General features: G+C 39.3%; 1 protein-coding gene across 1 annotated transcript; it reads left to right on the plus strand.

Annotated features, from left to right (window-relative positions):
• The first annotated feature begins 1,000 nt into the window (after positions 1–1,000).
• LOC137425930 (uncharacterized) lies at positions 1,001–27,486 on the plus strand. The gene is made up of 9 exons (XM_078775269.1): positions 1,001–1,477; positions 1,574–1,810; positions 1,959–2,049; positions 2,292–2,458; positions 2,606–2,699; positions 2,831–3,103; positions 3,255–3,475; positions 27,318–27,344; positions 27,456–27,486. Exons 1-9 carry the CDS (start codon positions 1,434–1,436, stop codon positions 27,484–27,486), a joined length of 1,185 nt encoding a protein of 394 aa, XP_078631395.1. The 5' UTR covers positions 1,001–1,433.
• The last annotated feature ends 244 nt before the right edge of the window (positions 27,487–27,730 follow it).

A 27,730-nucleotide genomic window follows, 5' to 3' on the forward strand; every position in this document is an offset into this window, starting at 1 on the left:
ATACAACTTTCTTCCAAGGTGTTGAATAATTATTTTCAGGTGTAGTTGTCCGCTCATGAGTCAGAATTAACTCTGCCACCAAGTCAGTAGCTCCATTTGCTCTATGTTTTAGTGTTGAATGTCTCTAACATTGTGTCCTCGTTAATTTCTGTATTAAAATCAGGAATATTGGCATCACTGCTTCTTTGTTCCTGCTGGCTTCCTTGAGATGGGCTTCTTTCTGCAGCATCTGTGTTCTCTTCACCATTTTGAATAATACCTTCATCCTCATCAGTTTTACCTCCTGAGGAATCTTGGGCATCTCTATTAGCAAGTGCTTGTGTGATAGTCATCCAACCTTCCTCAATGAAATACTTCTTTAAAAAGAGGATTATGCAGTTTGAAGTAATTGAAATCTTCTAGAACTTTGCTCTTCGATATCACCTCCTCTACGACACTGCCTTTGTAGTTTGGCTTTCGTTTCAGGGAGATTGGTATAAATTCCTGATTCCGGGGCAATATTTTCTCCATTGACTGCTTCACATCAGCTTCAACTGTTATCATTGGCCCCCGCACTTTGAAGTCTGGTGATCTTGGCAAGTGAGCAATTCTGATGAAGGGAATGATCAGTTTCAATAAGAAGGCCTCGCATTTGTAAAGTTTCATAGACTCATTTTGAAATTTGTTTGGCAGATTGGACATAATGAACTCAAAGGCTTTCTCATTGCAATTTGGAACTCCACCTTTTTTTATTGTAACCTTACATGCCTTACATACGTAATAATTGCCATCCATGGATACAGTCTGATCATTGATTGTCAGCTTACTTTGCTGTTCTCCATGGAAAGTTGTCTTTGCTCCCTCAAATATTATTTTAGTCATGCTGGACTTTGGGCGATATCGGCACTCTGACACACATATGTAATTCATTGAAGTGTTTTCAATAAGCTTTTCTTTGTAAAATGCAAAGAGTAGGTGATAAATGTTGCTTCTGGGACACCTCCGTTTAACATGGGAAATCCCTATCTAATGTCATTTACCCCCTTGTCTTTTTCAAAAATCATAAACACCTCTATTTCTCCCTCTATGAACCTATAATCCTTCTCGCCTTATGAACCTATAATCCTTCTCACCTTATGAACCTATAATCCTTCTCACCTTATGAACCTATGATTTTCTTCCTTTATGAACCTATAATCCTTCTAGCCTTATGAACCTATGATCCTTCTCACTTACATGTAATTTTTACCCTATTCCCCCCACTACCCCCTTAATGTAGTTCCTTAGACCACTCTGTAGTCTGGCTCATACTTGGTTCTATCATTTATGGTGAAACATTGCATCATCTTTTGTTGAGCCAGTTGCCAACGTGGCACAGGAAATGACAGCCTTGCCAATGACTCAGCCTTGCCTATAAAGGCTCTAACCACACCTTGCTTTTTTAAACACACGTTATGTTTCTCTGGAGGATGGAGGATGAAGCTTTATCAGAAGACAGGTAAGTTTTTTTGTTCTCACGATTAATTATATTCATTGTCTTATATGGATCATCATTAACATCCTCTCAATAATTATTGTTTTTTCTCTTTTACAGTACATCTTTATCAAACCTGGTGATTGATGTCGAAAATGAAATCATTGATTTTCACCAACAAAGGGAGAAGTTAAATGAAACTCTTACAGAATTCACTGAAGTTCGGAGGGGTCTTCATAATGAGATGGTTGAGTGTTTAGAAAGCCTCTCTCACCCGTTAATATTATCCAAGGTTGTCTCAACAGAACCAATGACTGACAACGAATTAAACACCTTGTTTGAAATTCTATGCGAGAGGTAAGAGATATAATTAATTATTCACAAACTTCAATCCATTAATTTTCTCCTTTTTATCAAAGTTGGTGGTTGAATAACTGTGTGTTAAAGGTGCTGTGTGGTAAAGTGAGCTGTGTGTTATTTCCTTTAACTAACTGTTTTATTCCAGCATGAAAAGCCAACCAAGCAACATGACGTTTGATGAAACCCAGGGATTTCACAACTTCGACGACCGGAGTTTCAACCAAATTCATGCTCATGTGAGTTTAAAATTTTCATCTTACAATGTGTGTAGTATAAATGGAGTTTCTCATTTATGGTCCTAGACTGCCCTCATGTGGTTTGGGATGGCACGGCAGGCAAATACTGTGTTTGGTGATTTTAATTTAAAATTCCTTTGTGCCTTTATGGTCCTAGACTGCCCTCATGTGGTTTGGGATGGCACGGCAGGCAAATACTGTGTTTGGTGATTTTAATTTAAAATCCCTTTTGTGCCTTGCAGACACAAAATAATGAGATGGTTGAATGTTTGAACAGCCTCTCTCACCAACAAAGGGAGGATCTGAATGAACCCCTTGCAGAATTACCTGGAGTTCCGAAGGATGATGATAGATCAATAGCAGAGACAATAGATGAGATCGATGACTTCATAAAGACCTGGGATTTGAGGTAAGATATATGATTAATTCTTCACAAACTTTGATACTGTGTGTATGTGTGTTATTAAACGGTTTGGTGGATACTTGGATACTGTCTTGCGATTTTGATATCACCAGTGAGTTGGTATTTAAATGTCAACTGTTTGTTTTATTTCAGCATTAAAAGCCAACCAAACAACATGAACTTTGACGATGAAACCAATGGATTTCACAACTTCGACGACGGGAGTGTCAACCAATTTCCTGGTCATGTGAGTTGTGTAGTATAAATGGAGTTTCTCATTTATGGTCTTAGACTGCCCTCATGTGGTTTTGGGATGACACGGCAGGCAAATACTGTGTTTGGTGATTTTTAATTTAAAATCCCTTTTGTGCCTTGCAGACACAAAAGAAATCAAACCTGGTGATTGATGTTGAAAATGAAGTCATTTATTTTCACCAACAAAGGAAGGAGTTGAAGGAAACGCTTACAGAATTCACTGAAGTTCGGAGGGGTCTTCATAATGAGATGGTTGAATGTTTGAACAGCCTCTCTCACCAACAAAGGGAGGATCTGAATGAACCCCTTACAGAATTACCTGGAGTTCCGAAGGATGATGATAGATCAATAGCAGAGATGATAGTTGGGAGGAGTGTCAACTCATTCCCTGGCCATGTGAGTTTAAAATTTTCATCTTACAATGTGTGTAGTATAAATGGAGTTTCTCATTTATGGTCCAAGACTGCCCTCATGTGGTTTGGGATGGCACGGCAGGCAAATACTGTGTTTGGTGATTTTAATTTAAAATCCCTTTTGTGCCTTGCAGACACAAAAGAAATTTGTGAAGCCAACATGGGAGACAAGAGGATATTATACCTTGGAAGAAACTGAATTTATGGAAGAAACTGAATTTATACCTCGTGAAAAATGTTTTATTATAATTTTTATGTTTTTAATGTTATTTCATAATTTTGATTTTATTCGCTTTGTCCAGAATTATTTAATTCTTAATTACAAAAAGAGAAGAAAGGGAAAAAAGATGAGAAGGTGCGCCCCACCCTTGATCCCCCCTCATCCCACCCCTCCCCTCCCCTTGTGTGTGTGGGGAAGGTGGGGGTGGGATGAGGGGGGATCAAGGGTGGGGGCGCACAGGGGTGGGGGATGATGGGTGTGGTCTGTGTGGGTGTGGTCTGTGTGGGTGTGGTCTGTGTGGGTATGGTCTGTGTGGGTGTGGTCTGTGTGGGTGTGGGTGTGGTCTGTGTGGGTGTGGTCTGTGTGGGTGTGGTCTGTGTGGGCGGGGTCTGTGTGGGTGTGGTCTGTGTGGGTGGGGTCTGTGTGGGTGGGGTCTGTGTGGGTGTGGTCTGTGTGGGCGGGGTCTGTGTGGGCGGGGTTTGTGGGTGGGGTCTGTGTGGGTGTGGCTTATGATTTGTTTTATTTTTTATTTATTTTTTTATTACTACTAATTAAATTAGCTAATCTGGGTGGATGAAAGTATGGATGGTTGTTGTTTAATGAATTATCAGTTTTGTTTTTTGTAATTCTTGTGAGTAAAATGAACCCAAGATTTCTTCCCAATTCATATCATATAATTTGTAAGTCCAAGGCATAGTATCCATTACATCAACGATTTTGAATAATTCATTAGTCCATCTCTTTGTATAACCTTTCTCAAAATGACTTTTCCATCTGTATATTCTTATAATATCACCAACTTTGAACTTGGGCTTTCTCAAATTAATCTCCTTTTCATATTCTAATTTTGTAAATGTTTCTGATGGTTTTGATTTTGTTGATGAATGAACTGTATTATTGTAATTATCTACAATATCCTGAATAAAATACACCCATTTTTGGGAACCGAGTTGTGTGAATTTTTTATATAATTTCTCTTTTAAAGTACGATTAAAACGCTCAATAACAACTGCTTTTCCTTCATTAAAGGTGCTGTATAATTTAATACCCACCCCCTTAAGAAATTTCATAAATATTTTGTTATAGAACTCTGTTCCCTCATCGGTCCACAGTTTCTTTGGTTTTCTTTTACTTTTATTAAATATCTGTTGGAAGGCTAACATCAGAGTATAACCTCTCTTGTTTTTCAAAGGAACAACCCAAGCAAATCTACTCCTCAAATCAATAACGGTTAAAGCATACTTGTATCCCTTATCATTTTTTAGTTCGATTAAATCAGCGGACCATATGTGGTCGGTGTATTTAGAATAAACTTTCCTTCTTTTAAACTTTGTGATTATAGGTTTATGTAATTCATCAGCCAAAAGCTCCTCAGTCTTGATGACATCATTAGAGCCTAATAGTTTTTTGAGGGTGAATAACCAAGGCCAAGTTTCAATTTAGCATTTATCAAATTTCTCACAATAAACCTATCAACCTTCTCTCTCAACGTTGGATTTTGTATCAAAGACAAATTATACAACACTTCTCTGTCGGCTTTATGTTTTTCAGTCAACGTAGTGGTTTTCCCATAAGCAATATCATGCTTCATACACACTTCGTCAACCCTATTTGTAGGTTTAGACCAAGGTTTAGGATTGTCAGCCTCATCTAATCTTTTATCCAGGTTTGTTCCAGGACCACAGAAAGAATATCCAGGTAGATGTAGTTCCCCTGGAATTCCAGTTGTTGTAAATTTACTTCCTGACAAAAACTTTTGTATGTCTCCTCCACTTTTAGGAGAGATGAATTGGCACTTTTTAGAGCCACACACTTGACATATTCCTTTTTGATAAACTCTATTATTTTTAGCTTTAACAAAGGAGATATTTTTAGATTTAGTTTTCTTTTTACATTTGAGACAATAACTCATATTTATTTATGAGAAAAAGTTCTACATAGTGCCAAAGCCTTTTGGGTTTTCAACATATACATTTCTATCTTGATTTTTAAAACATAAAGAATCCTTAGGAATGCCTTCACTCTCTCCTCCATTTATTTACAAATAAAACTAACTAAAGTCAATAACACCAACATCATCAACTATATGTTGTATATCTGCTCTCTGAATTTATTATAGCAAATTTAAAAACCAATATCTTCATAAGAGTCATTAGTTCTTTATTTTCCTCTTCGGTGCGTTGAGATTGATTTATTTGTCGTAATAACTTCAATCTTTCATTAATCTCAGGAATGGTCATATTTTTATATTTTTCCCCCCTCTCTCTTTCCTCCCTCTCCTCCTCCTCCTCCTTTTCTCCCTTTCCTCCCTCTCCTCCTTCTCCTTTTTCTCCCTTTCATCCTTCTCCTCCTTCTCCTTTTTCTCCCTCTCCGCCTTCTCCCTTTCCTCCTTCTCCTCCTTCTCTCTTTCCTCCTTCTCTTCTTCAACTCCTTCCTCCTTCTCTTCTTCAACTCCTTCCTCATCCCTTGCTACCCTTGAGCTTGAGCCCCAAAGAATATTATACATATACTCATCTGGATTTTGAGATATTCTTGTATCTATAATTATTTTTCTCATAATAGGATACCAATAAGATTTGATGACGATTTCTAAAAGAGTTTTATATTTCATAACTTTGAGAAGTTCATTTTTATTTAATAATTTAAACAAGTCTCTATTTGTGGGTTTAGCAATATCAGTATAAGGCCACTTTTTAATGACAAAATTTCCATGTATATGCTCCAAATCATAAGGTATGTAATACCGAGCACCCTTTTCTTGTAGGTATCCCTGAATACAAAAATTATAATTCTCTTGTAGTCTTTTTCCTGCCATTTATGTATCAGAAATATATGTGAGATTAATATTATAACAGGTAATACCACCCCATCTTCCCACTACCAAATCGGTTTGTATTCCTCGGCTTTCTATCCTTATCTCATTACCTTCCTTCTTTGTCATGTTAACCATCGCTATACTATCATATATTTTTCTTTTCTTAAAACCATGTATTTGTTGTTTACTAATTGTACTTCCACATAAATCCTTATCCTCACCAAGCGGATAATATTCTTCTTTACGAGACTGATTCAAATCATGTAGGTCTTCTAAGTTTATTGAAAAATACCAATTATACCCTAAATCAGGCATATCATACCCCCATTTATTGATTCGCATATTAACTATATGTCCTTCTTCATAAAATTCAATTGTAAGCAGATAGTTAAATTGAATGAGGAATGGTGTATGGTCAGTATAACCGGGTGTTGTGGTTGTAAATTTTACTTGTTTAACAAAACGTGCTGTTTTCTTTAAAAATATATATTGTGATAAATCACTAAATCTAATTAAGTCATTCGCATCTGTCGGGTTTGGATAATTGATTAATTTATAAGTATTCTTCATATTAATATTTTTACTTATACTATATTTTTGTCATTCAGCCTGTGCCTTTGTATAATAATTTGATAAATCAATATCCTGAGAGGATTTCCCAAAGATAGAACCATCTTTTCCAACATAAGTCATTTATATTAGATTAAAAATGATATCATAAAAATTTTCATTATTGTTGAGTTGAAATAATACATATAAACATAATTGACCACAACATTTAGAATTAATTTCTTGAACTTGAAATGTTTGATAAACACCATTCTGTAAGAATTGTATTACTTCAACAGGCGGTGGCATACCATAACTATCAAAATAATATTTATCCTGACTATTATGAATACAAACCCAATGAGAACCATTCTGTGTGTCTAAATTCATAATAATATTCATTGTATTCTTGGACAACTTTTTTAATTCATCTCTCATACAAATAACCACATTATCAATTTTTAGTTTTTTACAATATTTAGTAAGTTCTATATTTGACGTTGTATTCTATCCAAATTGTTTAAACCATTTATCCATTTATTTATGAGAAAGATATAACCCATTACCCCTTTTAGTTAGTTTAACACCCGCTTGAGCGATAGAGGAAAGCATATCTCCAACTAACAATCTAGCTTTATCAGGTAGACTTTCAAGTTTTTGAGCAAAATCCACAATTACACCACTTCCACTAATTTGTTTCTCCAACTCCTTGTTATGTCTTTCCAATTCTTTTTGAGCTTTTAGTTGTGCCTTCCTTTCGTTAGCAGTTTTTACCGCTGCTGAAATACCACCAGTCAATGCTCCCGCCGCACTTAAACCAGCAAATAAAGGAATTAGAAACGGGAGAAATCCTCCCTCTTGTATTGAATATTTCTTTAACATAGGTTTTGTCATTTTAATTTTAAGTGAACCAGCATCATTTAGTGTTTTTACCTGCTCTCTTGTGAGTAAAACATCAATTCTTACTGCTCCTTTTCTTTGAATTGTATTAACGTTAATAATACAAGGCTTTTGATTTTGAATACAAGATGTTAATTTATTAAGATTGATTTGATTAACATATACCAGTTCTTTCCTACTCATTTATTTATGAGAAAAAACCTATGTGATATTAATCATAACACCATTATCTGTATTAATCTGTAATTCTTTCTTTATCCGGCCTTGCACCCCCAGCTCTCTCTGTGCTCTGTCCCCCAAATATTCCTACAGGTCGCACAAGATCTGCCAGCAACCCTCTGATGGTTAAACTGCCGAAATCTCGGCTCTCTGCTCACCTTCACTCTTTCATTCCTCTTTTCTCCCGCCTCTGGAACAAACTCCCTCACTCCCTTCAATCCCACTCCTCCCTCCAGGTCTTTAAAACAGCTGTTCACCACCATCTCTTATCTTCCCCCATCCAAAACCTTGATCTTTTCTACCCCCGCTAATTCACCCCAGATCCACCTTGTTTGAAATTCCAACTTCTTTCCTGGAAGTCCTGGCAGTGTCCATATGTTTTATACCTCTCCCACCGCCCCCTTACCATGCCCCCCCCCCCAAAGCCCTCGCCCTCTCTCAGATCTCTCGATGTCTCCATGTCTCTCGGTCCCTGCTCTCAAATGTTGTGTTTGTGTCCTTCCCCCTCTCTCCCCATCTTGTCTACCGCTCCCGATGTTATATGTTTTATGTGTCGGTTTGTCTTTCTGTGTGATTAATGTTCGCTCTTTCACGAGCCTCGATCTTGTATCCAAAAAAAAAAAAAAAAAAAAAAAAAAAAAATTCTGTTTCCTCCAAAAGCAAACAATATGCATTAACCTCTTCACTCTCCCCTCTTTCAATGTATAGAGAAGTATCCACTCGATTAGACTTTATAGTTTCCTTTTGAGAACTCAGGTCAATTGCGTAGATTGTATAAAGTTTTTGAAACGCAACCATATCCAAAATAGGATCATTATTACCATTACTTTCACACACCTTTTGGTAAGACTTGTAGGCTTCCGCATAATTTTTTTTCCCAATCAATTTCCAATCTATCTCGCGGATAAAATGTTCCATCAAGAGAAACCCGAAGTTGTTTCACCTTAGCATTATCACTCAGCGCATTATTCTTATCAGTACCCTCCTCTCCATCTGGTTTCTTAAAAATGAGCCATAGGTATCGTGGCTTTCCTTCAAGAACACCCAAATTCCAAGTGTAGGTAGTGTGTTCCAGTTTAACGTGTTGACATCTTCTTTTAAGGTATGATACATTTAGCGGTTTCTTTGAGTTAAGTCTTCTATTTAACATCTCTTCCGTTTTAAGATTAGGAGTATATTCACTAATATACCAACACAAATCATTAATAACAAATTTATTATTGTCGCCAAAAGCATTTTCAACCCCAAAAAGCAACCTATTTACATTATCATTCCTTTGTAGTTGAAATCTAATTTTAAGACCATACAAAACTTTATCATAATCACAAAATCCAAATATACCTTTCAGAGGTACTGCTACGGTAAAACTATTCTCTGCTTTTGTATCATCATTATACATTGACTTCCTTTGAATATAACCAGGGTCAGCATTTGTTCCCGTTGACATATCAGGAATAAAACCTTCAACAGCTCCCTTACCCATTCTATCACTAAACGAATATAGTGTAAATTTCATCATTTCAGATATAGCAGAGACATAATCAACCGCTTCAACCTCTTGTGTTCCAATATACAGGCGGACACTATCAAACATTTTCCAGAAGAAATCATTTACGAGTGTAGCATTAGTATTATTCGCAGCCTTAGTGAATTTAAATTTACACAGCAAGAAACTATCAGCTCTATTCAAGTAAGTTTGTTGATTATTTATTTCAAAACTTTTTGTTCCGTTTGAATTCCAGTCTGTTCCTGTTATAGCATTTACCTTAAAATAGTCTTCCTTTTTAGTAGAGTTTGAAATGATAATCGTATCATCCAAATCATAGATACTATCAATCGCTTCCATACTTGTATTTATATAGCATTAAAATTGTTGAAACCCTGACCCAAGTATTTTAATGATTTTTTGTCGTTCTTGTGAAGATAGTTGAGTTTTACCTTTTTTAATTTCTTTGATTGCTTGTAGTTTATGAGACTCCTTTTGAGCATCTTTTATACTCTTTATAGCACCCGCAACTGAGCCCACGGCTGAAGCAGTTGAACCAATTAGGTCTTTATGTTTAAGGATGGTTGAACCAATACCCATTAGAGTATCAATTATCCCATCTCCTTTATTTCTAAATTGATGTCCCACACCCCGTTGTCTCTTTGGTTTATAGTATCCTCTACCAAGAAACATACTGTTGCGAATATGGAATTTGGCCTCCAAATCCGCTTGTAAATATTCCCCTATTTTCTCCAATACTCCCCAACTTTCCCCAATCCCCCATTCCCTAGTCCCATTGTATGTAAATAACACTCAGTAGAGCCGACCTTCCCCTTATTCCCCCATTAAATGTCGTGCCCAGGTCCACCGCACCACACGTAGACAACCTTCGGACATCTTGCTAGTTATTCTTAATCTATGTCAGTTAAGGCCTCGTTTCCATTAATTATGACTCTTCGTTGCACCAGAATGTGATTATATGGCACCAGTAGTGAGTTTAGGACCTTTCCCATACCTCCTCCCATCTTCTTCCCCGTCTACAACAACAGAGGGGCACGGCGCTGCGCGGGGGGGAGTGTGCGTCCTCCCACCGGCTCGGTTCGCCGCCATCGACAATGCGCTCCAGACGATGCGCTCCAGACCATGCGCTCCACGGGGTTACCACGAAGGGGCTCCTTGTCAGCTCCTCGTCAAGGGCGGAGCCTGGTAAACCCCCCGCACGCACCCAATGAGAAGCAACGTGCCGATTCCACGAGGCGGAGCTAACGAGCCGAGGGCGTGTCACTCCCCGCCGGATATACGCGGCCACGCGCCGGATGTGACGTCAGATGCGCCCCCAGCTGGAGAAAGAAGGACCTGCGAGCGCTGAAACAGATGCGCCTGAGTTCAGAGAGGCCTTGGAGATGAGCATGAGATGAGAAGAGAAGAAGAAAGAGAGATGCACTCTGGGTTGGTCGGAGAAAGAGAGAGAGAGGAGGAGTTGGTCGCACCGAGAAAGAGAGAGAGAAGAGTTGGTCTGAGTCGGTTGCAAAAGGAGGGTCAGTGGTCACAGTTGGTTGCGGTGGTGAGGAGTCGGTGGTGAAAAGCGAGTGAGACAAGTCCTGGGAACGCAGCGGACGGAGGCCGCAGCCGCAAGACCACCCAACCGCCAAAGGGGGCCTGAACGGCGGTTTGGAGCAGGGCCAAAGAGGAACGGCGGCTGCTGAACGCGCCGGTTGTGCTGCGGGACCCCCCTTGGACCTCTCCCTCTCCCTCCAGCCATCCACCTTCTGCCATTCCTGGCATCCCCCGCGTGAGTCAGCGTTCTGTTTGTTCTGTCCTGGGATAAGTTAAGCCTGTAGGTAAGCTAAATTTGCACTGTGTCACCTGCGTCTTATGTGTTGTAAATAAAACTTGATTGCTCCTTTTTGCTTGTGTGTGTAAATAATAAAACCCATTACTCGTCTGTACGTCTTCTCGTTTTATTCCTTTTCCTCTTTGCATTCGTCGTTTTTGTCTTTTCCCCTCATTGAGCAGCTGCGGTGCGATCCGGCCAAAGTCTGGGTGAATCGGGTGAGTTTTGTTAGGTCGCGGTTTTAAACCACCGCTCGGTCTATAACATCCTAACCGCGATCTGTAACAATTGGTGTCGAGGAGTGAGATTCGGACCCGGGACTAAATTAGTTAGGCCCAAATTTTGGGAGGGAAAATCGGTTCGGAGCGCGTACTGCGCTCGACAAAATCGAGCCGGAGCGCGGTCCCGCGGTTACTGCGCTCGCCGAAATTATAACGAAAAAAAAAAAAATTTGGATTTGTTTTACGAAACTCGAATTTTGCAAGTCGCGCTATGGCGGATCAAGACGGCTGGGGTCCGGTAGGGGAGAGTGAAGCAGGGTCGGTCCAGGACCAAATTGAGGGACATGAGGGACATGAGGAGAGCGAAACAGCGAGGGTAGCAGGCACGCAAAATGGCGCCTCGCAAGAGCGCGCGGTAGCCGAGCCCGCTGTATCAACGGGCTTTAACATGCAGCCGATTGACATACAGGCCCTCATTGCGCAGCTACAGGCAGCTGTACAGATGAGTATGGGGAGCCAAATTGAGCGATTGGGTGAGTGATTGGAGGGCCAAATGGGGGTAATGGGGAACCGGATGGATGCTCAGAGTGAGCAATTGGGAGTAATGAGGGACGAAGCGAGGGGTACTGGAGAGGAGTTAGACAACGGGATAAAAGAAGTAAAGAATGGGTTAACGGGGGTAGAAAACAGAATGGCCGCTCAAGAGAATCAGATAGAGGGAGTGAAACATGGGTTAACGGGGGTAGAAAACAGAATGGCCGCTCAAGAGAATCAAATAGAGGGAGTGAAAAATGGGTTAGAGGGGTTAGAAAACACCATGGAAGGCAAATTGAGGGACATGAGGGACCAAGCGGAAAGGGAAGTTAACCAAATGGGGCAGCAGATAGAGGGGGTCAGAATGGGGGTAGAAACCAAACTGGATGCTCACAGGGAGGAAATGGAGCAGATGAGGGTGGCATCTGGGCAGGAGATGCAAGTGATGGGAGAGGAGATCAGAAGAGGAGTGAGTGAGGAGGTCGGAGGAGTGCGCGAGGAGGTGAGGCACTGTGAGGAGCACATGGAAAAGGAGGTGAGAAAGGCGACTGTAAAGTTACAAGGGGGCATAGAGGACCTGACGCAAGAGGTGGAGCAGCTGACGGTGGGACAGACGGAGTTAGTGGAGCAGGTTCAAAGGAACACTGCGGTATTAGGAGGTTTAAAGGCGACACAGAAAGAACTCAAAGATGACTTGGTAGCGACGAAGAGGGAATGTCAGATGGTACGTGAGGGACTGACAACGAGGTTGGACGAGGTGATAGAGGTAATGGAGACGAAGGACCGGCAGGTGAGGACGCACATGGAAACGGTCAAGGTAGCCTTGGAGGACGAGCTTGAGGAGACATACCGGGGAATAAAAGAGGTGAGGCACAAATTAGAAGAAGTGGAAGAAGGGGTGAGCGAAATTAAGAAGCGACGGAGAGGGGATAACAAAGAGATAAAAGAGGAGATGAAAGAATTGGTCCAAAGTCTGTGTTTGGATCGTGATGTGCTCATTAACCGGATGAGGGATTCGCAGGTGATGGAGGAGAAGCGAAGAGGAAGAGGACCCGGTGTAAGTGGTGACCAATATGGTCGTGCGTATGATGCGCCAGGGGATTTAAGAAGCTTGGGGGTCGAGATGGACCCGGGTGTTCGTGAGAGGCCGTTGGTGAAGTGTGCGACAGGTCTGGTGTGCGAAAAAGGAGGTGTGCGAGAAAGTCCGACTCTGGGGTGTGTGAGGAAAAAGTGTGTGCCAAGGAGTGAGGGTGCTGGCGAGAGTGAGTCGGTCGTAGCGCGTGTGCGAGGGAGCACATGGAAGCGTGGTGTGGGGAGTGTTACAGAGGGTGTGACGGGAGAGTGTGCGCAGGAGTGTGCGCGAGAAAGGTGTGTGACGGACAGGTGCATGAGGAAGGAGTGCGCTGTCAGAAGTAAGGAAGAGTGTCCACCTGTGGTGAGTGTTACAGAGGGTGTGACGGGAGAGTGTGCGCGAGGAAGGTGTGTGACGGACAGGTGCATGGGGAAAGAGTGCGCTGTCAAAGGCAAGGAAGAATGCACACCTGTGGTGAGTGTTACAGAGGGTGTGACGGGAGAGTGTGCGCGAGAAAGGTGTGTGACGGGCAGGTGCACGAGGAAAGAGTGCGCTGTCAAGAGAAAGGGTGAGTGCGCTGTCAAGAATGGAGGTGAGAGTAGTGAGAGTGACAAGGAGAGTGAGTTAGTTGTGACAGGTGAGCGAGGATGTACACCTGGGATGGAAGGATGCACACCTGGAATGGTAGAGCGTGAGTGGGAATGCACGCTGGAGTTGGTGGTGAGGCACGTGGTTGGGTGTGCGAATGAGGGCACACCTGTGATTGTCACAGAGGAGGTGACCGAGGAGGGGGCGCGAAGAGGTGTTTTGGTGAGGTGTGCTACGAACGAATGTGTGCCAAAATGTTCGGTGGTCAGGTGTGTGACCAAGGCTGTGAGTGGAATGAGTGTACCTGGGTGTGTAAGGAAAGGTACGAGGAGCATGGGCACGGCTGGATGTGTGAGCAAGGAACGGGCTGCGGGGTGTAAGCGTCCAGGTGAAGCATCGACGTTAGACGGGGTAGAGTTTAGAACGACTTATAGCCGAATCGGGCCCTCGGTGCGTGCTGGGCCTCGCTTTGAACGGCCGCGTCCGTGCTCCACTAGGCGGAGCGGGCAGCCCGATAGGAAGGGTCGTTATGGCGACCACGTTTTGTTGAGACGTGCCGGCAGGTCGAGATCGGGACATTGGATGGCTCCACGCCGAGGTGATGTGTGGGATCTCGGCACGGGTAAACCCCCGTCCCTGCACCGAGTGCCGGACGCATCCAGCCGCTGGCACAAAACAACCAGCATCCATTGCTTGGCTTTACGAAGCCGGGCTTTGGACAGGGATTGGCGCACCGAGAGGTATTAGTGAGTCGACTGGGTGATGAGGTTAGTGTTTTGGACCCAAAATTGGAGAAAAACAAAATTTGATGGTTGGCAAGGGATTGGCAGTAGTGATTGGCAGATGATGGGCAGTGATTGGTAAATTTTTAATTTGTTGAAATTTGATGTGCAAAATTGGTAGTGAGAGACCCCCGATGTGGTGGGATGGCATCCCTGCCACCCTTCCCATATGGGGGCAAAGGAGCAATAGATTATGGGGTGTATGGCAGTGAAAACTAGCCCGGGTGGGTTAGGATATGGTGTGTAGGGATCTAGCGAGGATTGACATTAGGTGACGTTAAGTTTAGTTAGTGACTGATACCTGTAGTGGGGACGCAGGTAGATTAGTATGGATGATAATGACGTGGGAGCGCAATAGTTTAAAGGGACGACTGGGAAGCGCAAGTTTCAGAAGGGAGTAGTTAGCTGAGATGATGCTGTGTGTGTGAGAATTGAACAGGTGTGATTGCACAGGTGTGCAACTGGACAGGTGTGTGGAGCAGTGTATGAGTAGTGAGTGTTGTGGATCAGCGCGAATGCGCTTGGGGAGAGAAGGGTGCAGGTGGCACCAGGTGTGAGAGCACAGGTGTGCAAGTACAGGTGTGTGGAGAGAGTTGGAGTAAGTGGTACGGAGTGGTGTGCATGGTGCGAAGGTGTGGATGGGGAAGAGTGGACCCCTTTCACGAGTACCCGGGGCGGGTAGTGTAAGTGTTAGGTAGAGGGTACAGGTAAATTGTGGTTGGATATTGGCATTTGTGGTGCGGTTGCAGAATGATGTTTGGATGGGTGCATTAGTGTCGTGGAAATGGCTGGGCGTGTAGCCTGTTAGTGTGTGTAGTTGGTTGGGCACTCCACCACTGTGAGGATGTCGGCCAGGTGAGGCCGCAGGTGGGCTCTGGGAGCCGGTAGTTGTGAGTGGGTGCCTGAGGATCCCGGGTGTGGATCGGGCAGCCCAGTGCCAGAGAGGGCACGGAGTGGGGAGAGTGCCAGAGGGCCTTCCCCAGGTAGTTAGGTTAGGGTGAGGAGCAGGTAAGCTCGGAGGCAACTGCAGTGGTGGAGGTGTGCAGGTGGGTAGACCCGCTGGGGGAGGTACACGCCACAGCCCAGAAATTGTACGAGGGCACCGGGAGATGAATCGGGGGAGTGAGACCCCAAATTGAAGAGCACCACAGTTTGGCCAATGGGAATTGGTTTTTAGAACCCATAGTGTAAGAGGGCCAATGGTTTGGCCGGAGAAAGACCCCGGGTAGTGTAAAGTTGTTAAAGTCACTTAGGAAATAGTTAGGATTGATGAACCTGTCGCACCATACGCAGCCACTTACCTGTGGTGATGATGATGACTCCACACCTGTGTTTTCTTGGTTTGTAGCAGGAAATGAATCGCTGTGTGGATTTGTGAGACGCATCACGACGTGGATGAGACATTGGGGTGATTCCATCTCTCCCTCCCTAGGAGGGACTGATGATGAATTGGTAATGGCAAGTTTTGATGTGCAGTTGGAGATGGCAAATTTTGATGAGAGTTGAAAATGGCAAATTTGATTGGTTAGGAGGGAGAGAAGACGAATTTGGTTTATGGGAGGAACGGGGAAGACAGTAGGGATGTTTGTTGATTTGTAAAGTAGATGTTTATGGGTAGTGTTGTGTTTTGTGGATACAGTAAGGGGTAAGGGAGGGGCCATGTAGGTTACCTGGTGGGGGGGGGGGGGCGTACGATAGGAACGTACCTGTCTCACCTGGTTCCCATGTGCCCCCAGTGTGCATCACCTTACATTGCGTGCACTTTTGCGCCCTTACCACCTTACTCACTTGTCTGCTTCTTTTGTCTCCCACCTCCGAGGATCTGGCTTTGGGGTAGAGAGAGAGGAGAGAGAGGTGCTGGCTGCGCAGTTGTGGGCCTGCACTTTCGCTGTTTGCTGCCGGGATCGATACACCATATGGACCGCAATGTTTGTGGCCACCCACAATGGACCGCAGTTCGTTTGCGGCCAAGCACCACCCGGGGATGGACCTATGGGTCAACGTGGCACCTATGCCATACAGGTGAACCACTTTTAGTTAACACCAAGTGCACCACAAGAAGAGCAAGAGACACCTGCAGGGTTAGGGGTTGTCGAATTTATTTTTATTCCAATGAACAATGGTGACTGCACCGATTGGTGGTGGGGTGGTGCTTTTGATGCTGGGAAAGGGTGCTCTGCACGTTATTAAAGGCCGTCGGCCACAGAGCACTCGTGGGTTGGTGTATCGATGCTGGCAAGCGCGCTCTCTCTATGCATAACATCTGCATGTGTTCCTCCAAAAACAGGTCCTGGATCGTAGTGTAGATATCAGCGTAATCTTGTAAATAATGCTCCCTACCGGCTGTATGTTTAGTTTGAGGATTCTTTCCGGATTCGGTTATCCTGTGGGTGTGTTTCTGTGAGGAGAAGGGTGCAACGTCGCAGGGGGACATATTTACTCATTTGTGAACATCTGTAAAACTGTCGCACTCAGGGTAGCGTTAATAGTAGAGGGACTACATCTGAGTGCCACACTAAACTAGGTAAAAATTTATCGGGTCGGGACGCCCCGAGGGTAGAGAAGGGTGCAATGTTGCGAATATGGAATTTGGCCTCCAAATCCGCTTGTAAATATTCCCCTATTTTCTCCAATACTCCCCAACTTTCCCCAATCCCCCATTCCCTAGTCCCATTGTATGTAAATAACACTCAGTAGAGCCGACCTTCCCCTTATTCCCCCATTAAATGTCGTGCCCAGGTCCACCGCACCACACGTAGACAACCTTCGGACATCTTGCTAGTTATTCTTAATCTATGTCAGTTAAGGCCTCGTTTCCATTAATTATGACTCTTCGTTGCACCAGAATGTGATTATATGGCACCAGTAGTGAGTTTAGGACCTTTCCCATACCTCCTCCCACCTTCTTCCCCGTCTACAACAACAGAGGGGCACGGCGCTGCGCGGGGGGGAGTGTGCGTCCTCCCACCGGCTCGGTTCGCCGCCATCGACAATGCGCTCCAGACGATGCGCTCCAGACCATGCGCTCCACGGGGTTACCACGAAGGGGCTCCTTGTCAGCTCCTCGTCAAGGGCGGAGCCTGGTAAACCCCCCGCACGCACCCAATGAGAAGCAACGTGCCGATTCCACGAGGCGGAGCTAACGAGCCGAGGGCGTGTCACTCCCCGCCGGATATACGCGGCCACGCGCCGGATGTGACGTCAGATGCGCCCCCAGCTGGAGAAAGAAGGACCTGCGAGCGCTGAAACAGATGCGCCTGAGTTTGGAGAGGCCTGAGAAAGACCCGCCTGAGAAAGAACGTCACCTCTGAGCGCTGCGACGAGACCTCCCCGCATCTCTGGACCGAACCGTGTTGATCCTGCCCCGAGCCCAGGTGCACCTGGAGCCACCGATACCTGCCTTTCCCTGCAATCAATCCCCGTGTGAGTCAGCCGTTGTCCCGTTTATCTGTCGTCTGTCTAGGGTTAATATAAGAGTGTGTCTAAGTGCCTGTCTTTCTATGATGTACCTCTCGTCCCTGTAATCTAACCTTTCCGTACGAATATAATCTCCTCCGGAGGTCTTGAGAATTGAAACATTGGTGTCGTATGTCATTGTAAGCCAGCCGGGTGTCTTCTTTTTCCTTATTGAGCCAGCGTAGCGCGACTTCGTCAACGTCGAGTATAGTCGGGTAATTTGTGCGGACACGACGGCCATTCCGCTCGGCCCACTTTAACATCAAAGTCGTGTCTGTAACAATACCTTCACCCTTATAGTATGGTGAAAGGAACATCCCATCCCCTGTAATTATTTTATATTTTCCCAACTCGTGTTTTCTCACAATAACCATTATTTATTTATTGAAAAACTTCACGTAGGTGAATTCTGATGGATATAATTTCATCATTAAAGGATATCATACGATTATCTTGGTCGGTTATCCTAAAATTTACTCTGTATATGGTTTTTCCTGACACAGGTAAATAGACAAGATTTTTTGGTTCCATATTAAATTTATAACCAATCGGGGTTGAGTATGCACTGAATGAAAATATTGTATTTGTTCTTATTCCATCGTTATAAGCACCATCAATCAAATCACAATGAATTAATACTGAATTTATACCGGAGGATATTTGAATGACATTATCACTGTAAGACGTCCCGTTAGTTTCAATCTTTTTAGAAGAGAAACCCAATAGCTCTCTGAACGAATTTTCAATCATGAAATCAACTTTATAATTATTTTTAAGTTTAATAGTTGATTTTGAAGTGTGTTTTTGAATATCTATTACAATATTTTTTGGTTCATCACCTTTTTCTTTCATAAGGCGAGAGACTTCTGAAGATATTTGAGAAATCTCGTAAGCACTGGGTGAAACGGTTATAGTTTTATATCCACTTCCTGGATTATAACTAAACTTGTTGTTTTTCTCTGTGATATTAAAAAGGGTATTGTAAGTCTCCATTGACAACAAAGAAGCCTCATATTCTTTTGTGGGGTCAAGTTGTAGTGGGTAAGGGAATGAAGCTGTGTAATCACTCGTTGTGAAATTAAAACTAAGAATTGTGCTTCTCATCTTATTTAATATCTAATAAAATATCTTTGTATTGACATTTATTAATTATTTTCATATTCATCAACTGATCTAAAATGGCGGATGCTTCATTAAAACAATTGTTGTTTCCAGCCTTCTTACTACCTAACAACAATAATAACCTATTAACTAATTGTGATGGGTCATTTGGAAGAAAACTAACACCCGAACCAAGCTTACTTAAAGCATCAATAATATGTTTCTCCTTCTCATTCTTCTTACTTTTACCAACAACAGAAACTCCATAATCAAGTGCGTTTAGCAACTCAATATACTCTCTATCTTCCTCTCTTTCCATATCAAGCAGTTCATCAAAATAAGGTGAATTAGCATGTCCATCTTTTGTTAGAAGAAACATTAATCTTGGGGTTAATTCAACATTTGGTTGGTCAGAACTTAAGAACACCAATTTATCATTAAATATCAATAACTTTTCTTTCACAAGATGGAACTGTGCTGGTTTTTCTGTTGGAATGAGACCTGCTCTGGTTTTTGAACCCTTCAAATATTCATTGTTTTGAAGAGCTTCTACAATATAATTGGAAAGTTTATTTACCTTCTCAAGATGCCGAAATAATCCTTCATCATCATATTCTAATTCTCCAAGTTCCTGCTCTGTCATTTGACTAAAATCTTTGAGCATTTGAAATTTTTTCGGAGTAAATTCTACCGTGGGAACTGTAGGTGAAATCGTTTGTTGAGTTTTTAAAAGTGGTTTAAAAAATTTCTCTTGTTTTCTTTCAAAGGCTTCTTCACCAGTTAGTTTCTGTCTCCGTTTCTTCTTTATGTCTTCCTGTTGCTTTACAACTTTTGAAACCAACTCTTGATGTTCTTTAAACTTTCTTACTCTTTCTTCGGTATTCATTTTCTGTATTTATTGATTGAAAAATATCATTTAGTATCTCATCTTGTTTCACAACAATATATTTATATTTTCCAATCGTGTGTTTCATATTATTTTCAAATTCCTTCTTACTACATAATGTAGAACAATTATCTCTCCAAAAATTATTTGTATCTATTGAATTTAACTTAAATAAAATAAAAGTATTAGCATTGTTTCTTATTGAGCGCCGAGGGAGTTGAAAATATGACTGACTAAGATAAATACAATTACAAGAAGAATGTCTCCCTCTTGTATAGTAGCTATCCATTACTGTTTGGTTTCTCTCATTAACACAATCATCAAAGATAACGAGGTTCTTTTTTGATTTATCTAAATCTTGAGGTGAAGGTATATCATCCGTATTATCACTGAGAATACAAGTTATGGGTTTTGGTTTTGATTTTGATTTCTGTGTATCACAAAATAATTGTATTATATCATCAATATTATAATCATTTAGTTTGTTTTGAAGTTTAAATAAACCGATAATGTCTTCCTTTTTAAGACCCGCATTAAAACCCTGTGAGAGTAGTTGATACTCGGGTTGAAAACTTGACTTTGTAAAAATTATTAAATTATCATAATCTAAAATTTTTTTCCACATCCGCTTGAACCGACTATTAGACATCTCAATGAATTTGGAAGATTTTTATGGTTATTAAATTTTATCTTATTTTCCCAAACGGGTAAAAAATCATTCATTTATATATTTGGAAAACAAGTCATCTAACTTTTTTTGAGTTTTTTGAGAAACTATATATTTTATCCTGAGTTCAGGTTTAATTTCAAAATAATCCATTATTTTGTTTATATAGTATCTTGTATTAACATTTCCATTAAAATTATTTTGAATAATAAATATCATTAAACCCTTATACATTTCCTCAATACAAATAGTCTCTTCCCTTGTAAGAAATGGTGTATTATCACCATAATACTTAACATTCATCTCTCTTATTAATCTTGTAAAGTAATTCATTTTTGGTTCTAATTTAAAAGAGTTATATATTTTTCTATATTTTTTATTATCATTAATTAAAATTAAATCACAGAAAATACATTGTTTATATGAACCCTCATTATTAAGCCCTATTCTACCACAATGGTGGCAGATTTCTAATTTATCATATGGAGAGTCTGGAAATTCTAAATATCCTTCAGAATTTATCATATTTATAAAGTAAAATTATACTTAAAACAAAGTGCCTTTTTTAGAGGCTTTTTTAAAGATGAAACTGTGCTTAAAGTAAAACACAAAAGACAAATTTCAATCAATCTCTACTTCGGTGGAAGATATAGAAAAATATGTCAAAGATGTTAAATTGAACAAAGATAAATATGGAAATTTTTGGATTAAACCCATAATGGAGAATAACATGTGTCCTTTTATTAAATTTATGGGACAAGCTTTGTTAATTAATCTCTATTAAAGTAAATTTGACAAAAGTTTCTCCACTACTACTAACAATTTACTCAAAGCTTGAAAAGGTCATTGATAAAGAAGCTTTGAAAATGAATGATAAGACCATCAACGATTCTAGAGGAAACATTTGTATATTCTTTAATAGACCCAAAGATGTGGGTGAAATTAATAATATGAATATTAGTGGTGAACTATCATTCCGTACTCTGATTATTAGAGATTATTTGAAAATAACATTTAATGTAAAAAATATTGTGGTTATTAGTTCTAATGAAAGAAAATATATAGATATTGATGGAAGTTTAATGGTATGTAAATGAGTGATATTAACAGTCAATACTCTGAGAGTTATTATACTGAGAGTCTAGGATCTGAAGATAGTTATGATACTAATAGTTTGTGTTCAAATGATAGTTATGAGAGTAGCTTTATTGATGACTCAGATAGTGAAATTGAAATTGATGAACTAGAGTATCTAAACTTTCTGGCTAATACATAGACGCTTTACTTAAAGTTATATACATAAAACGAGTTGAAAAGCTCAAAGGTGTTTTACTTTAAGTAAAGTTATATACATAAAACGAGTTGAAAAGCTCAAAGGTGTTTTACTTTAAGTAAAGTTATATACATAAAACGAGTTGAAAAGCTCAAAGGTGTTTTACTTTAAGTAAAGTTATATACATAAAACGAGTTGAAAAGCTCAAAGGTAAACGTTTTACTTTAAGCACAGTTTCATCTTTTAAAAAGCCTCTAAAAAAGGCACTTTGTTTTAAGTATAATTTTACTATATAAATAAATATGATCAAAGCAACGTATTGCGATGTTTGTGAACAAGAATATAAACAATACAAAAGACACCTTAAAACTAACAAACACACATTTAATCTATTTCACCTACTATCTCCTATTCAGAAGGAAACAAAACGCTGTTCTGCATGTAATAAAAATATCCTCAAGAAAGGCTTCGAAATACATCTTAAAACAATTCTACATTTATCAAATTTTATCACAACTAAAAACTCTGATGGCGCATTCAAAGGACATATTAAAATAAGTCTTTAACTTCAAACCTCCTGAACCAGAGTCTATAGTTGATGCTGTAGAAATAGTTAAACCTGCTGTTCAAACGTTGATTGAAAAAACACTAAAAGAAATGAAACCACTTAAATTTTACAAGGGAGTAAAATTAGAAATGACAAAGGACAAAGGAGTTATAGATACACCATACATGAGAACTGAGCCACACTTTATATCTTCATATCAAGATTTTAAAACATCAGGAGTCTATGATGAACTTATTAAACAAGAGCAAGATGTGGATAATTCAATCGTAGGACGTGGATTCAATATAGGAAAAATTATTTACATAGACATTCATATTCTTAAATCAGATCCTCTAAAAGCTTCTTCCTACATTGATTTACCCAGTGTTATCAAAAATAGAAAAGCAGTTATCAATATCAAAAATAAAGACAATAAATGTTTTCTCTGGTCTATTCTAGCACACTTACATCCTCCACATTTTCATGATGAAAGAGTTTCTCATTATAAAAAATATGAGAATACATTAAATACGAAAGATCTAAAGTTTCCGATGGCTTTAAATGATATTCCTAAATTTGAAAAGATAAATAATTTATCAGTTAATGTTTATGGTCTAACAGAAACAAACAGCATTCAGGTTTTAAAGCTTTCTGACAATTGTAAACAAACTCATATTAATCTTCTATATTTTAATTCAGAGGAAAATTCACATTATACATACATTAAAGATATTGCTAAATTAATAAAACCACAAGTATGTAAAAGAACAAATAAAATATATATTTGTTTGTGTTGTCTTAACTTCTTCCATACACAAGAAAGATTAGATAAACATTCAAATTATTGTGGTGAACATAAATCAACGGTAATCAATATGCCTAAAGAAGGCTCAAATATCACATTCAAAGATGAAAAGAAAAAGATCAAACATCCATTTGTTATAGATGCTGATTTTGAAAGTATTCTAGAAAAAATAGATACTGCTTCTCCAGATCCAAAAGAATCATACACAAATAAATATCAAAAACATACTCCTTGCGGTTTTTGTTATTATATCAAATCATCCGTTGGTGATAAATATAACAAGTTAGAGGAGTATAGAGGCTCAAATACCCCAGAGGAGTTTGTGAAACGACTAGAAAAAGACTGTGTCCGATTAACCAAGATAATGAGAGAAACTAATAAACCAATGTCCTTGACGAGTGAACAGAAAAGAGAATTTAGAAAAAACAATGCTTGTCATATTTGTGAGGAAAAAATTGGTGAAGGTCTAAAGGTTAGAGATCATTGTCATCTCACTGGTAAATATAGAGGTCCAGCTCATCAAAGTTGTAATATTAATTATCAACTCCCCTCTTTCATTCCTGTCTTTCTTCATAACAATGCTCATTATGATACGCATCTATTTATTAATGAACTTTCAAAGACATCTGGACACATTTCAGCAATTCCTAACACAGATCAGAAATACATTTCATTCACAAAAACAATTCACACATCTCCTATTACTCATATCAGATTTCTTGATACATTTAAATTCATGGCAAGTCCATTGGCTAACTTGGTTCAAAATCTAAAAGAGTTTCCATGTCTTTCAGAGTATTTTTCAGATAAAGATTTTCTAACACAAAAGGGAATTTACCCCATGACTATATGGACTCATTTGAGAGATTCAATGAAACACAACTTCCTTTAAAAGAAAATTTCGATAACAAATTAAACAACAGTCATATATCTGATAAAGATTATGTACACGCACAAAATGTTTGGGAAAAATATAACATCAAGAATCTTGGTGAGTATCACGATTTGTATCTCAAAACTGATGTGCTTTTATTGGCCGATGTATTTGAAGCCTTTAGATCTGTTTGTCACACTGGATATGGATTGGATCCTGCTCACTACTACACAGCACCTGGATTGGCTTGGAGCGCGATGTTGAAAATGACAAAACAAGATTTGGATTTGATAACCGATGTCGATATGCTTTTGATGATTGAAAAGGCAAAAAGAGGTGGAATTTCACAAGTATGCTCGAGCAGATACGCAAAAGCAAATAACAAATATCTTCCAAATTATGATTCAACGAAAGAGAGTTCTTACTTGATGTACTATGACGCAAACAACTTGTATGGCTGGGCAATGTCTCAAGCTCTTCCTTATGGGAAACTAAGATGGGTAAAGGAAAAAGACTACACAAAGGTTTTACAAGATGTATGTATCTCTACACAAAAAGAATTGGATGATTCAAAGGTTGGTTATTATTTTGAGGTCGATTTAAAATATCCTGAAGAACTTCATATCAAACATAAAGATCTTCCATTTGCTTGTGAGAAAGAAAGTCCAAAGAAAGAATGGTTGAGTGATTATCAACGATCGTTTGATATAGGTGAATCAACAGAAAAATTACTTACTACATTATATAACAAGAAAAATTATATACTACACCAAAGAAATTTGCGACAATATTTATCAAAAGGTCTAAGAGTAGAGAAGATCCACAGGGTTCTAAAGTTCAATCAAAGTCATTGGTTAAAGGGGTACATTGATTTTAATACACAAAGAAGAACAGAGTCAAAAACAGATTTTGAGAAAGACTTTTATAAATTGATGAATAATGCGGTCTTTGGTAAGACCATGGAGAATGTGAGGAAAAGACAAAATATCAGACTAGCAACATCTTGGGAACAAGCATCAAAATTAATTAATAGACCGAGTTTTACTAGAGCTGAGGTCTTTACTGAGAACTTTTGTGCGATCCATTTGGTTAAAGAGAGTATTGAAATGGACAAACCTATTTACATTGGAACATCAATTCTTGACTTGTCAAAGTCATTAATGTATGATTACTTTTATATTAATCTAAAATCAAAGTATAAGGATAATGTGTCATTGTTGTATATGGATACTGATAGTTTTATTTTGAAAATTAATACCTATGATGTTTATTCAGACATGAAAAAGGACATTAATATCTATGATACAAGTAATTACAGTCCAGAGAGTGAGTTGTTCTCTTCTAAAAATAAAAAGGTGATTGGAAAGTTCAAGGATGAATTGGGAGGAAATGTTATGAGTGAATTTGTGGGATTGAGGTCGAAGGCTTATGCTTATAAATACATTGTGAATAACGTTGAAAAGACTGATAAGAAGTTAAAAGGTGTAAAGAAAAATGTCATTAAAGAAACAATAAACTTTAAGGATTATTATAACTGTTTAACAACAAAGAAAGAAGAGTTTAGAAAGATTAATGGAATAAGAAGTTATAAACATCAATTTATATTCAGAAGAGGTGAATAAGAAAGCATTGGGGGCTTTTGATGATAAGAGGTTTATTTTAGAAAATGGAATTGATAGTCTCCCTTATGGTTATATAAGTATATAAGTGATAAGATATATAAGTGATAAGATATATAAGTGATAAGATATAAGTGATAAGATATATAAGTGATAAGATATATAAGTGATAAGATATATTTAAGTGATAAGATATATATAAGTGATAAGTTAAAAAAGGGGGTTAGGGATTTTAATGGGCTACCACCACCTTTTTTCTATTATATAAATGATAGAACCAAGTATCAACCAGACTAAAGAGTGGAGGTGTAATCAACCTTGGTATATAAATGGAAAACATAACGAATGTGAAAAATATCAGATTCAAGAGGTTGAGAGAATCACTGGTCAGAAGGTTCTCAAGATGGATAAACATATTCATTTGTTAAGTGGGGTAATGGAGGGCGGGAAGAAAAATATATTAGAGTGGAGTGAGAACTTTAATGGTTATCAATCGGATAATAAATATTATAATTTTAAAATGGTATGTGGGAGTGGAGGAGGTCAAACAAGAACCCTCCGTGAAACATACCACTTTATACTTTCACAACAAAAGGTTAAGGACCCTGTATACTTTATAAATATACTTGATGGGGATGAATTCTATAGGAGAATGGAACTCTTTAAAAAGTTAGAAAGAGATAATATATTTATAGGCTCATTAGTAGAGTGGTCTAAGGAACTACATTAAGGGGGTAGTGGGGGGAATAGGGTAAAAATTACATGTAAGTGAGAAGGATCATAGGTTCATAAGGCTAGAAGGATTATAGGTTCATAAAGGAAGAAAATCATAGGTTCATAAGGTGAGAAGGATTATAGGTTCATAAGGTGAGAAGGATTATAGGTTCATAAGGCGAGAAGGATTATAGGTTCATAAGGTGAGAAGGATAATAGGTTCATAGAGGGAGAAATAGAGGTGTTTATGATTTTTGAAAAAGACAAGGGGGTAAATGACATTAGATAGGGATTTCCCATGTTAAACGGAGGTGTCCCAGAAGCAACATTTATCACCTACTGCAAAGCCTAATAACTTCTGATATTGATTCCGATCTCTCTGTCTTTCAAGTCTTTTTCTCTTTTCTACCTCAGTTTCTGCAGCTATCAGCTTTTGATTACGTGATTTTTGTTCTTCCAATCTTTGACTTTTCTCTTCCTCAGTTTCTGCAGCTATCAGTTTTTGATTACGTGATTTATGTTCTTCCAATCTTTGACTTTTCTCTTCCTCAGTTTCTGTAGATATCCGTTTTTGATTACGTGATTTTTGTTCTTCCAATCTTTGACTTTTCTCTTCCTCAGTTTCTGCAGCTATCAGTTTTTGATTACGTGATTTTTGTTCTTCCAATCTTTGACTTTTCTCTTCCTCAGTTTCTGTAGATATCCGTTTTTGATTATGTGATTTATGTTCTTCTAATCTTTGACTTTTCTCTACCTCAGTTTCTGTAGCTATCCGTTTTTGATTACGTGATTTTTGTTCTTCCAATCTTTGACTTTTCTCTTCCTCAGTTTCTGTAGATATCCGTTTTTGATTATGTGATTTATGTTCTTCTAATCTTTGACTTTTCTCTACCTCAGTTTCTGCAGCTATCCGTTTTTGATCACGAGATTTTTGTTCTTCTAATCTTTGACTTTTCTCTACCTCAGTTTCTGTAGCTATCCGTTTTTGATTACGTGATTTTTGTTCTTCCAATCTTTGACTTTTCTCTTCCTCAGTTTCTGCAGCTATCCGCTTTTGATTACGTGATTTTTGTTCTTCCAATCTTTGACTTTTCTCTTCCTCAGTTTCTGCAGCTATCCGCTTTTGATTACGTGATTTTTGTTCTTCCAATCTTTGACTTTTCTCTTCCTCAGTTTCTGCAGCTATCCGCTTTTGATTACATGATTTTTGTTCTTCCAATCTTTGACTTTTCTCTTCCTCAGTTTCTGCAGCTATCCGTTTTTGATTACGAGATTTTTGTTCTTCCAATCTTCGACTTTTCTCTTCCTCAGTTTCTGCAGCTATCCGCTTTTGATTACATGATTTTTGTTCTTCTAATCTTTGACTTTTCTCTACCTCAGTTTCTGCAGCTATCCGTTTTTGATTACAAGATTTTTGTTCTTCTAATCTTTGACTTTTCTCTACCTCA

This window comes from Myxine glutinosa, chromosome 4, assembly GCF_964187855.1.
Source record: "Myxine glutinosa chromosome 4, kmMyxGlut1.1, whole genome shotgun sequence".
Taxonomy (NCBI): Eukaryota; Metazoa; Chordata; class Myxini; order Myxiniformes; family Myxinidae; genus Myxine; species Myxine glutinosa.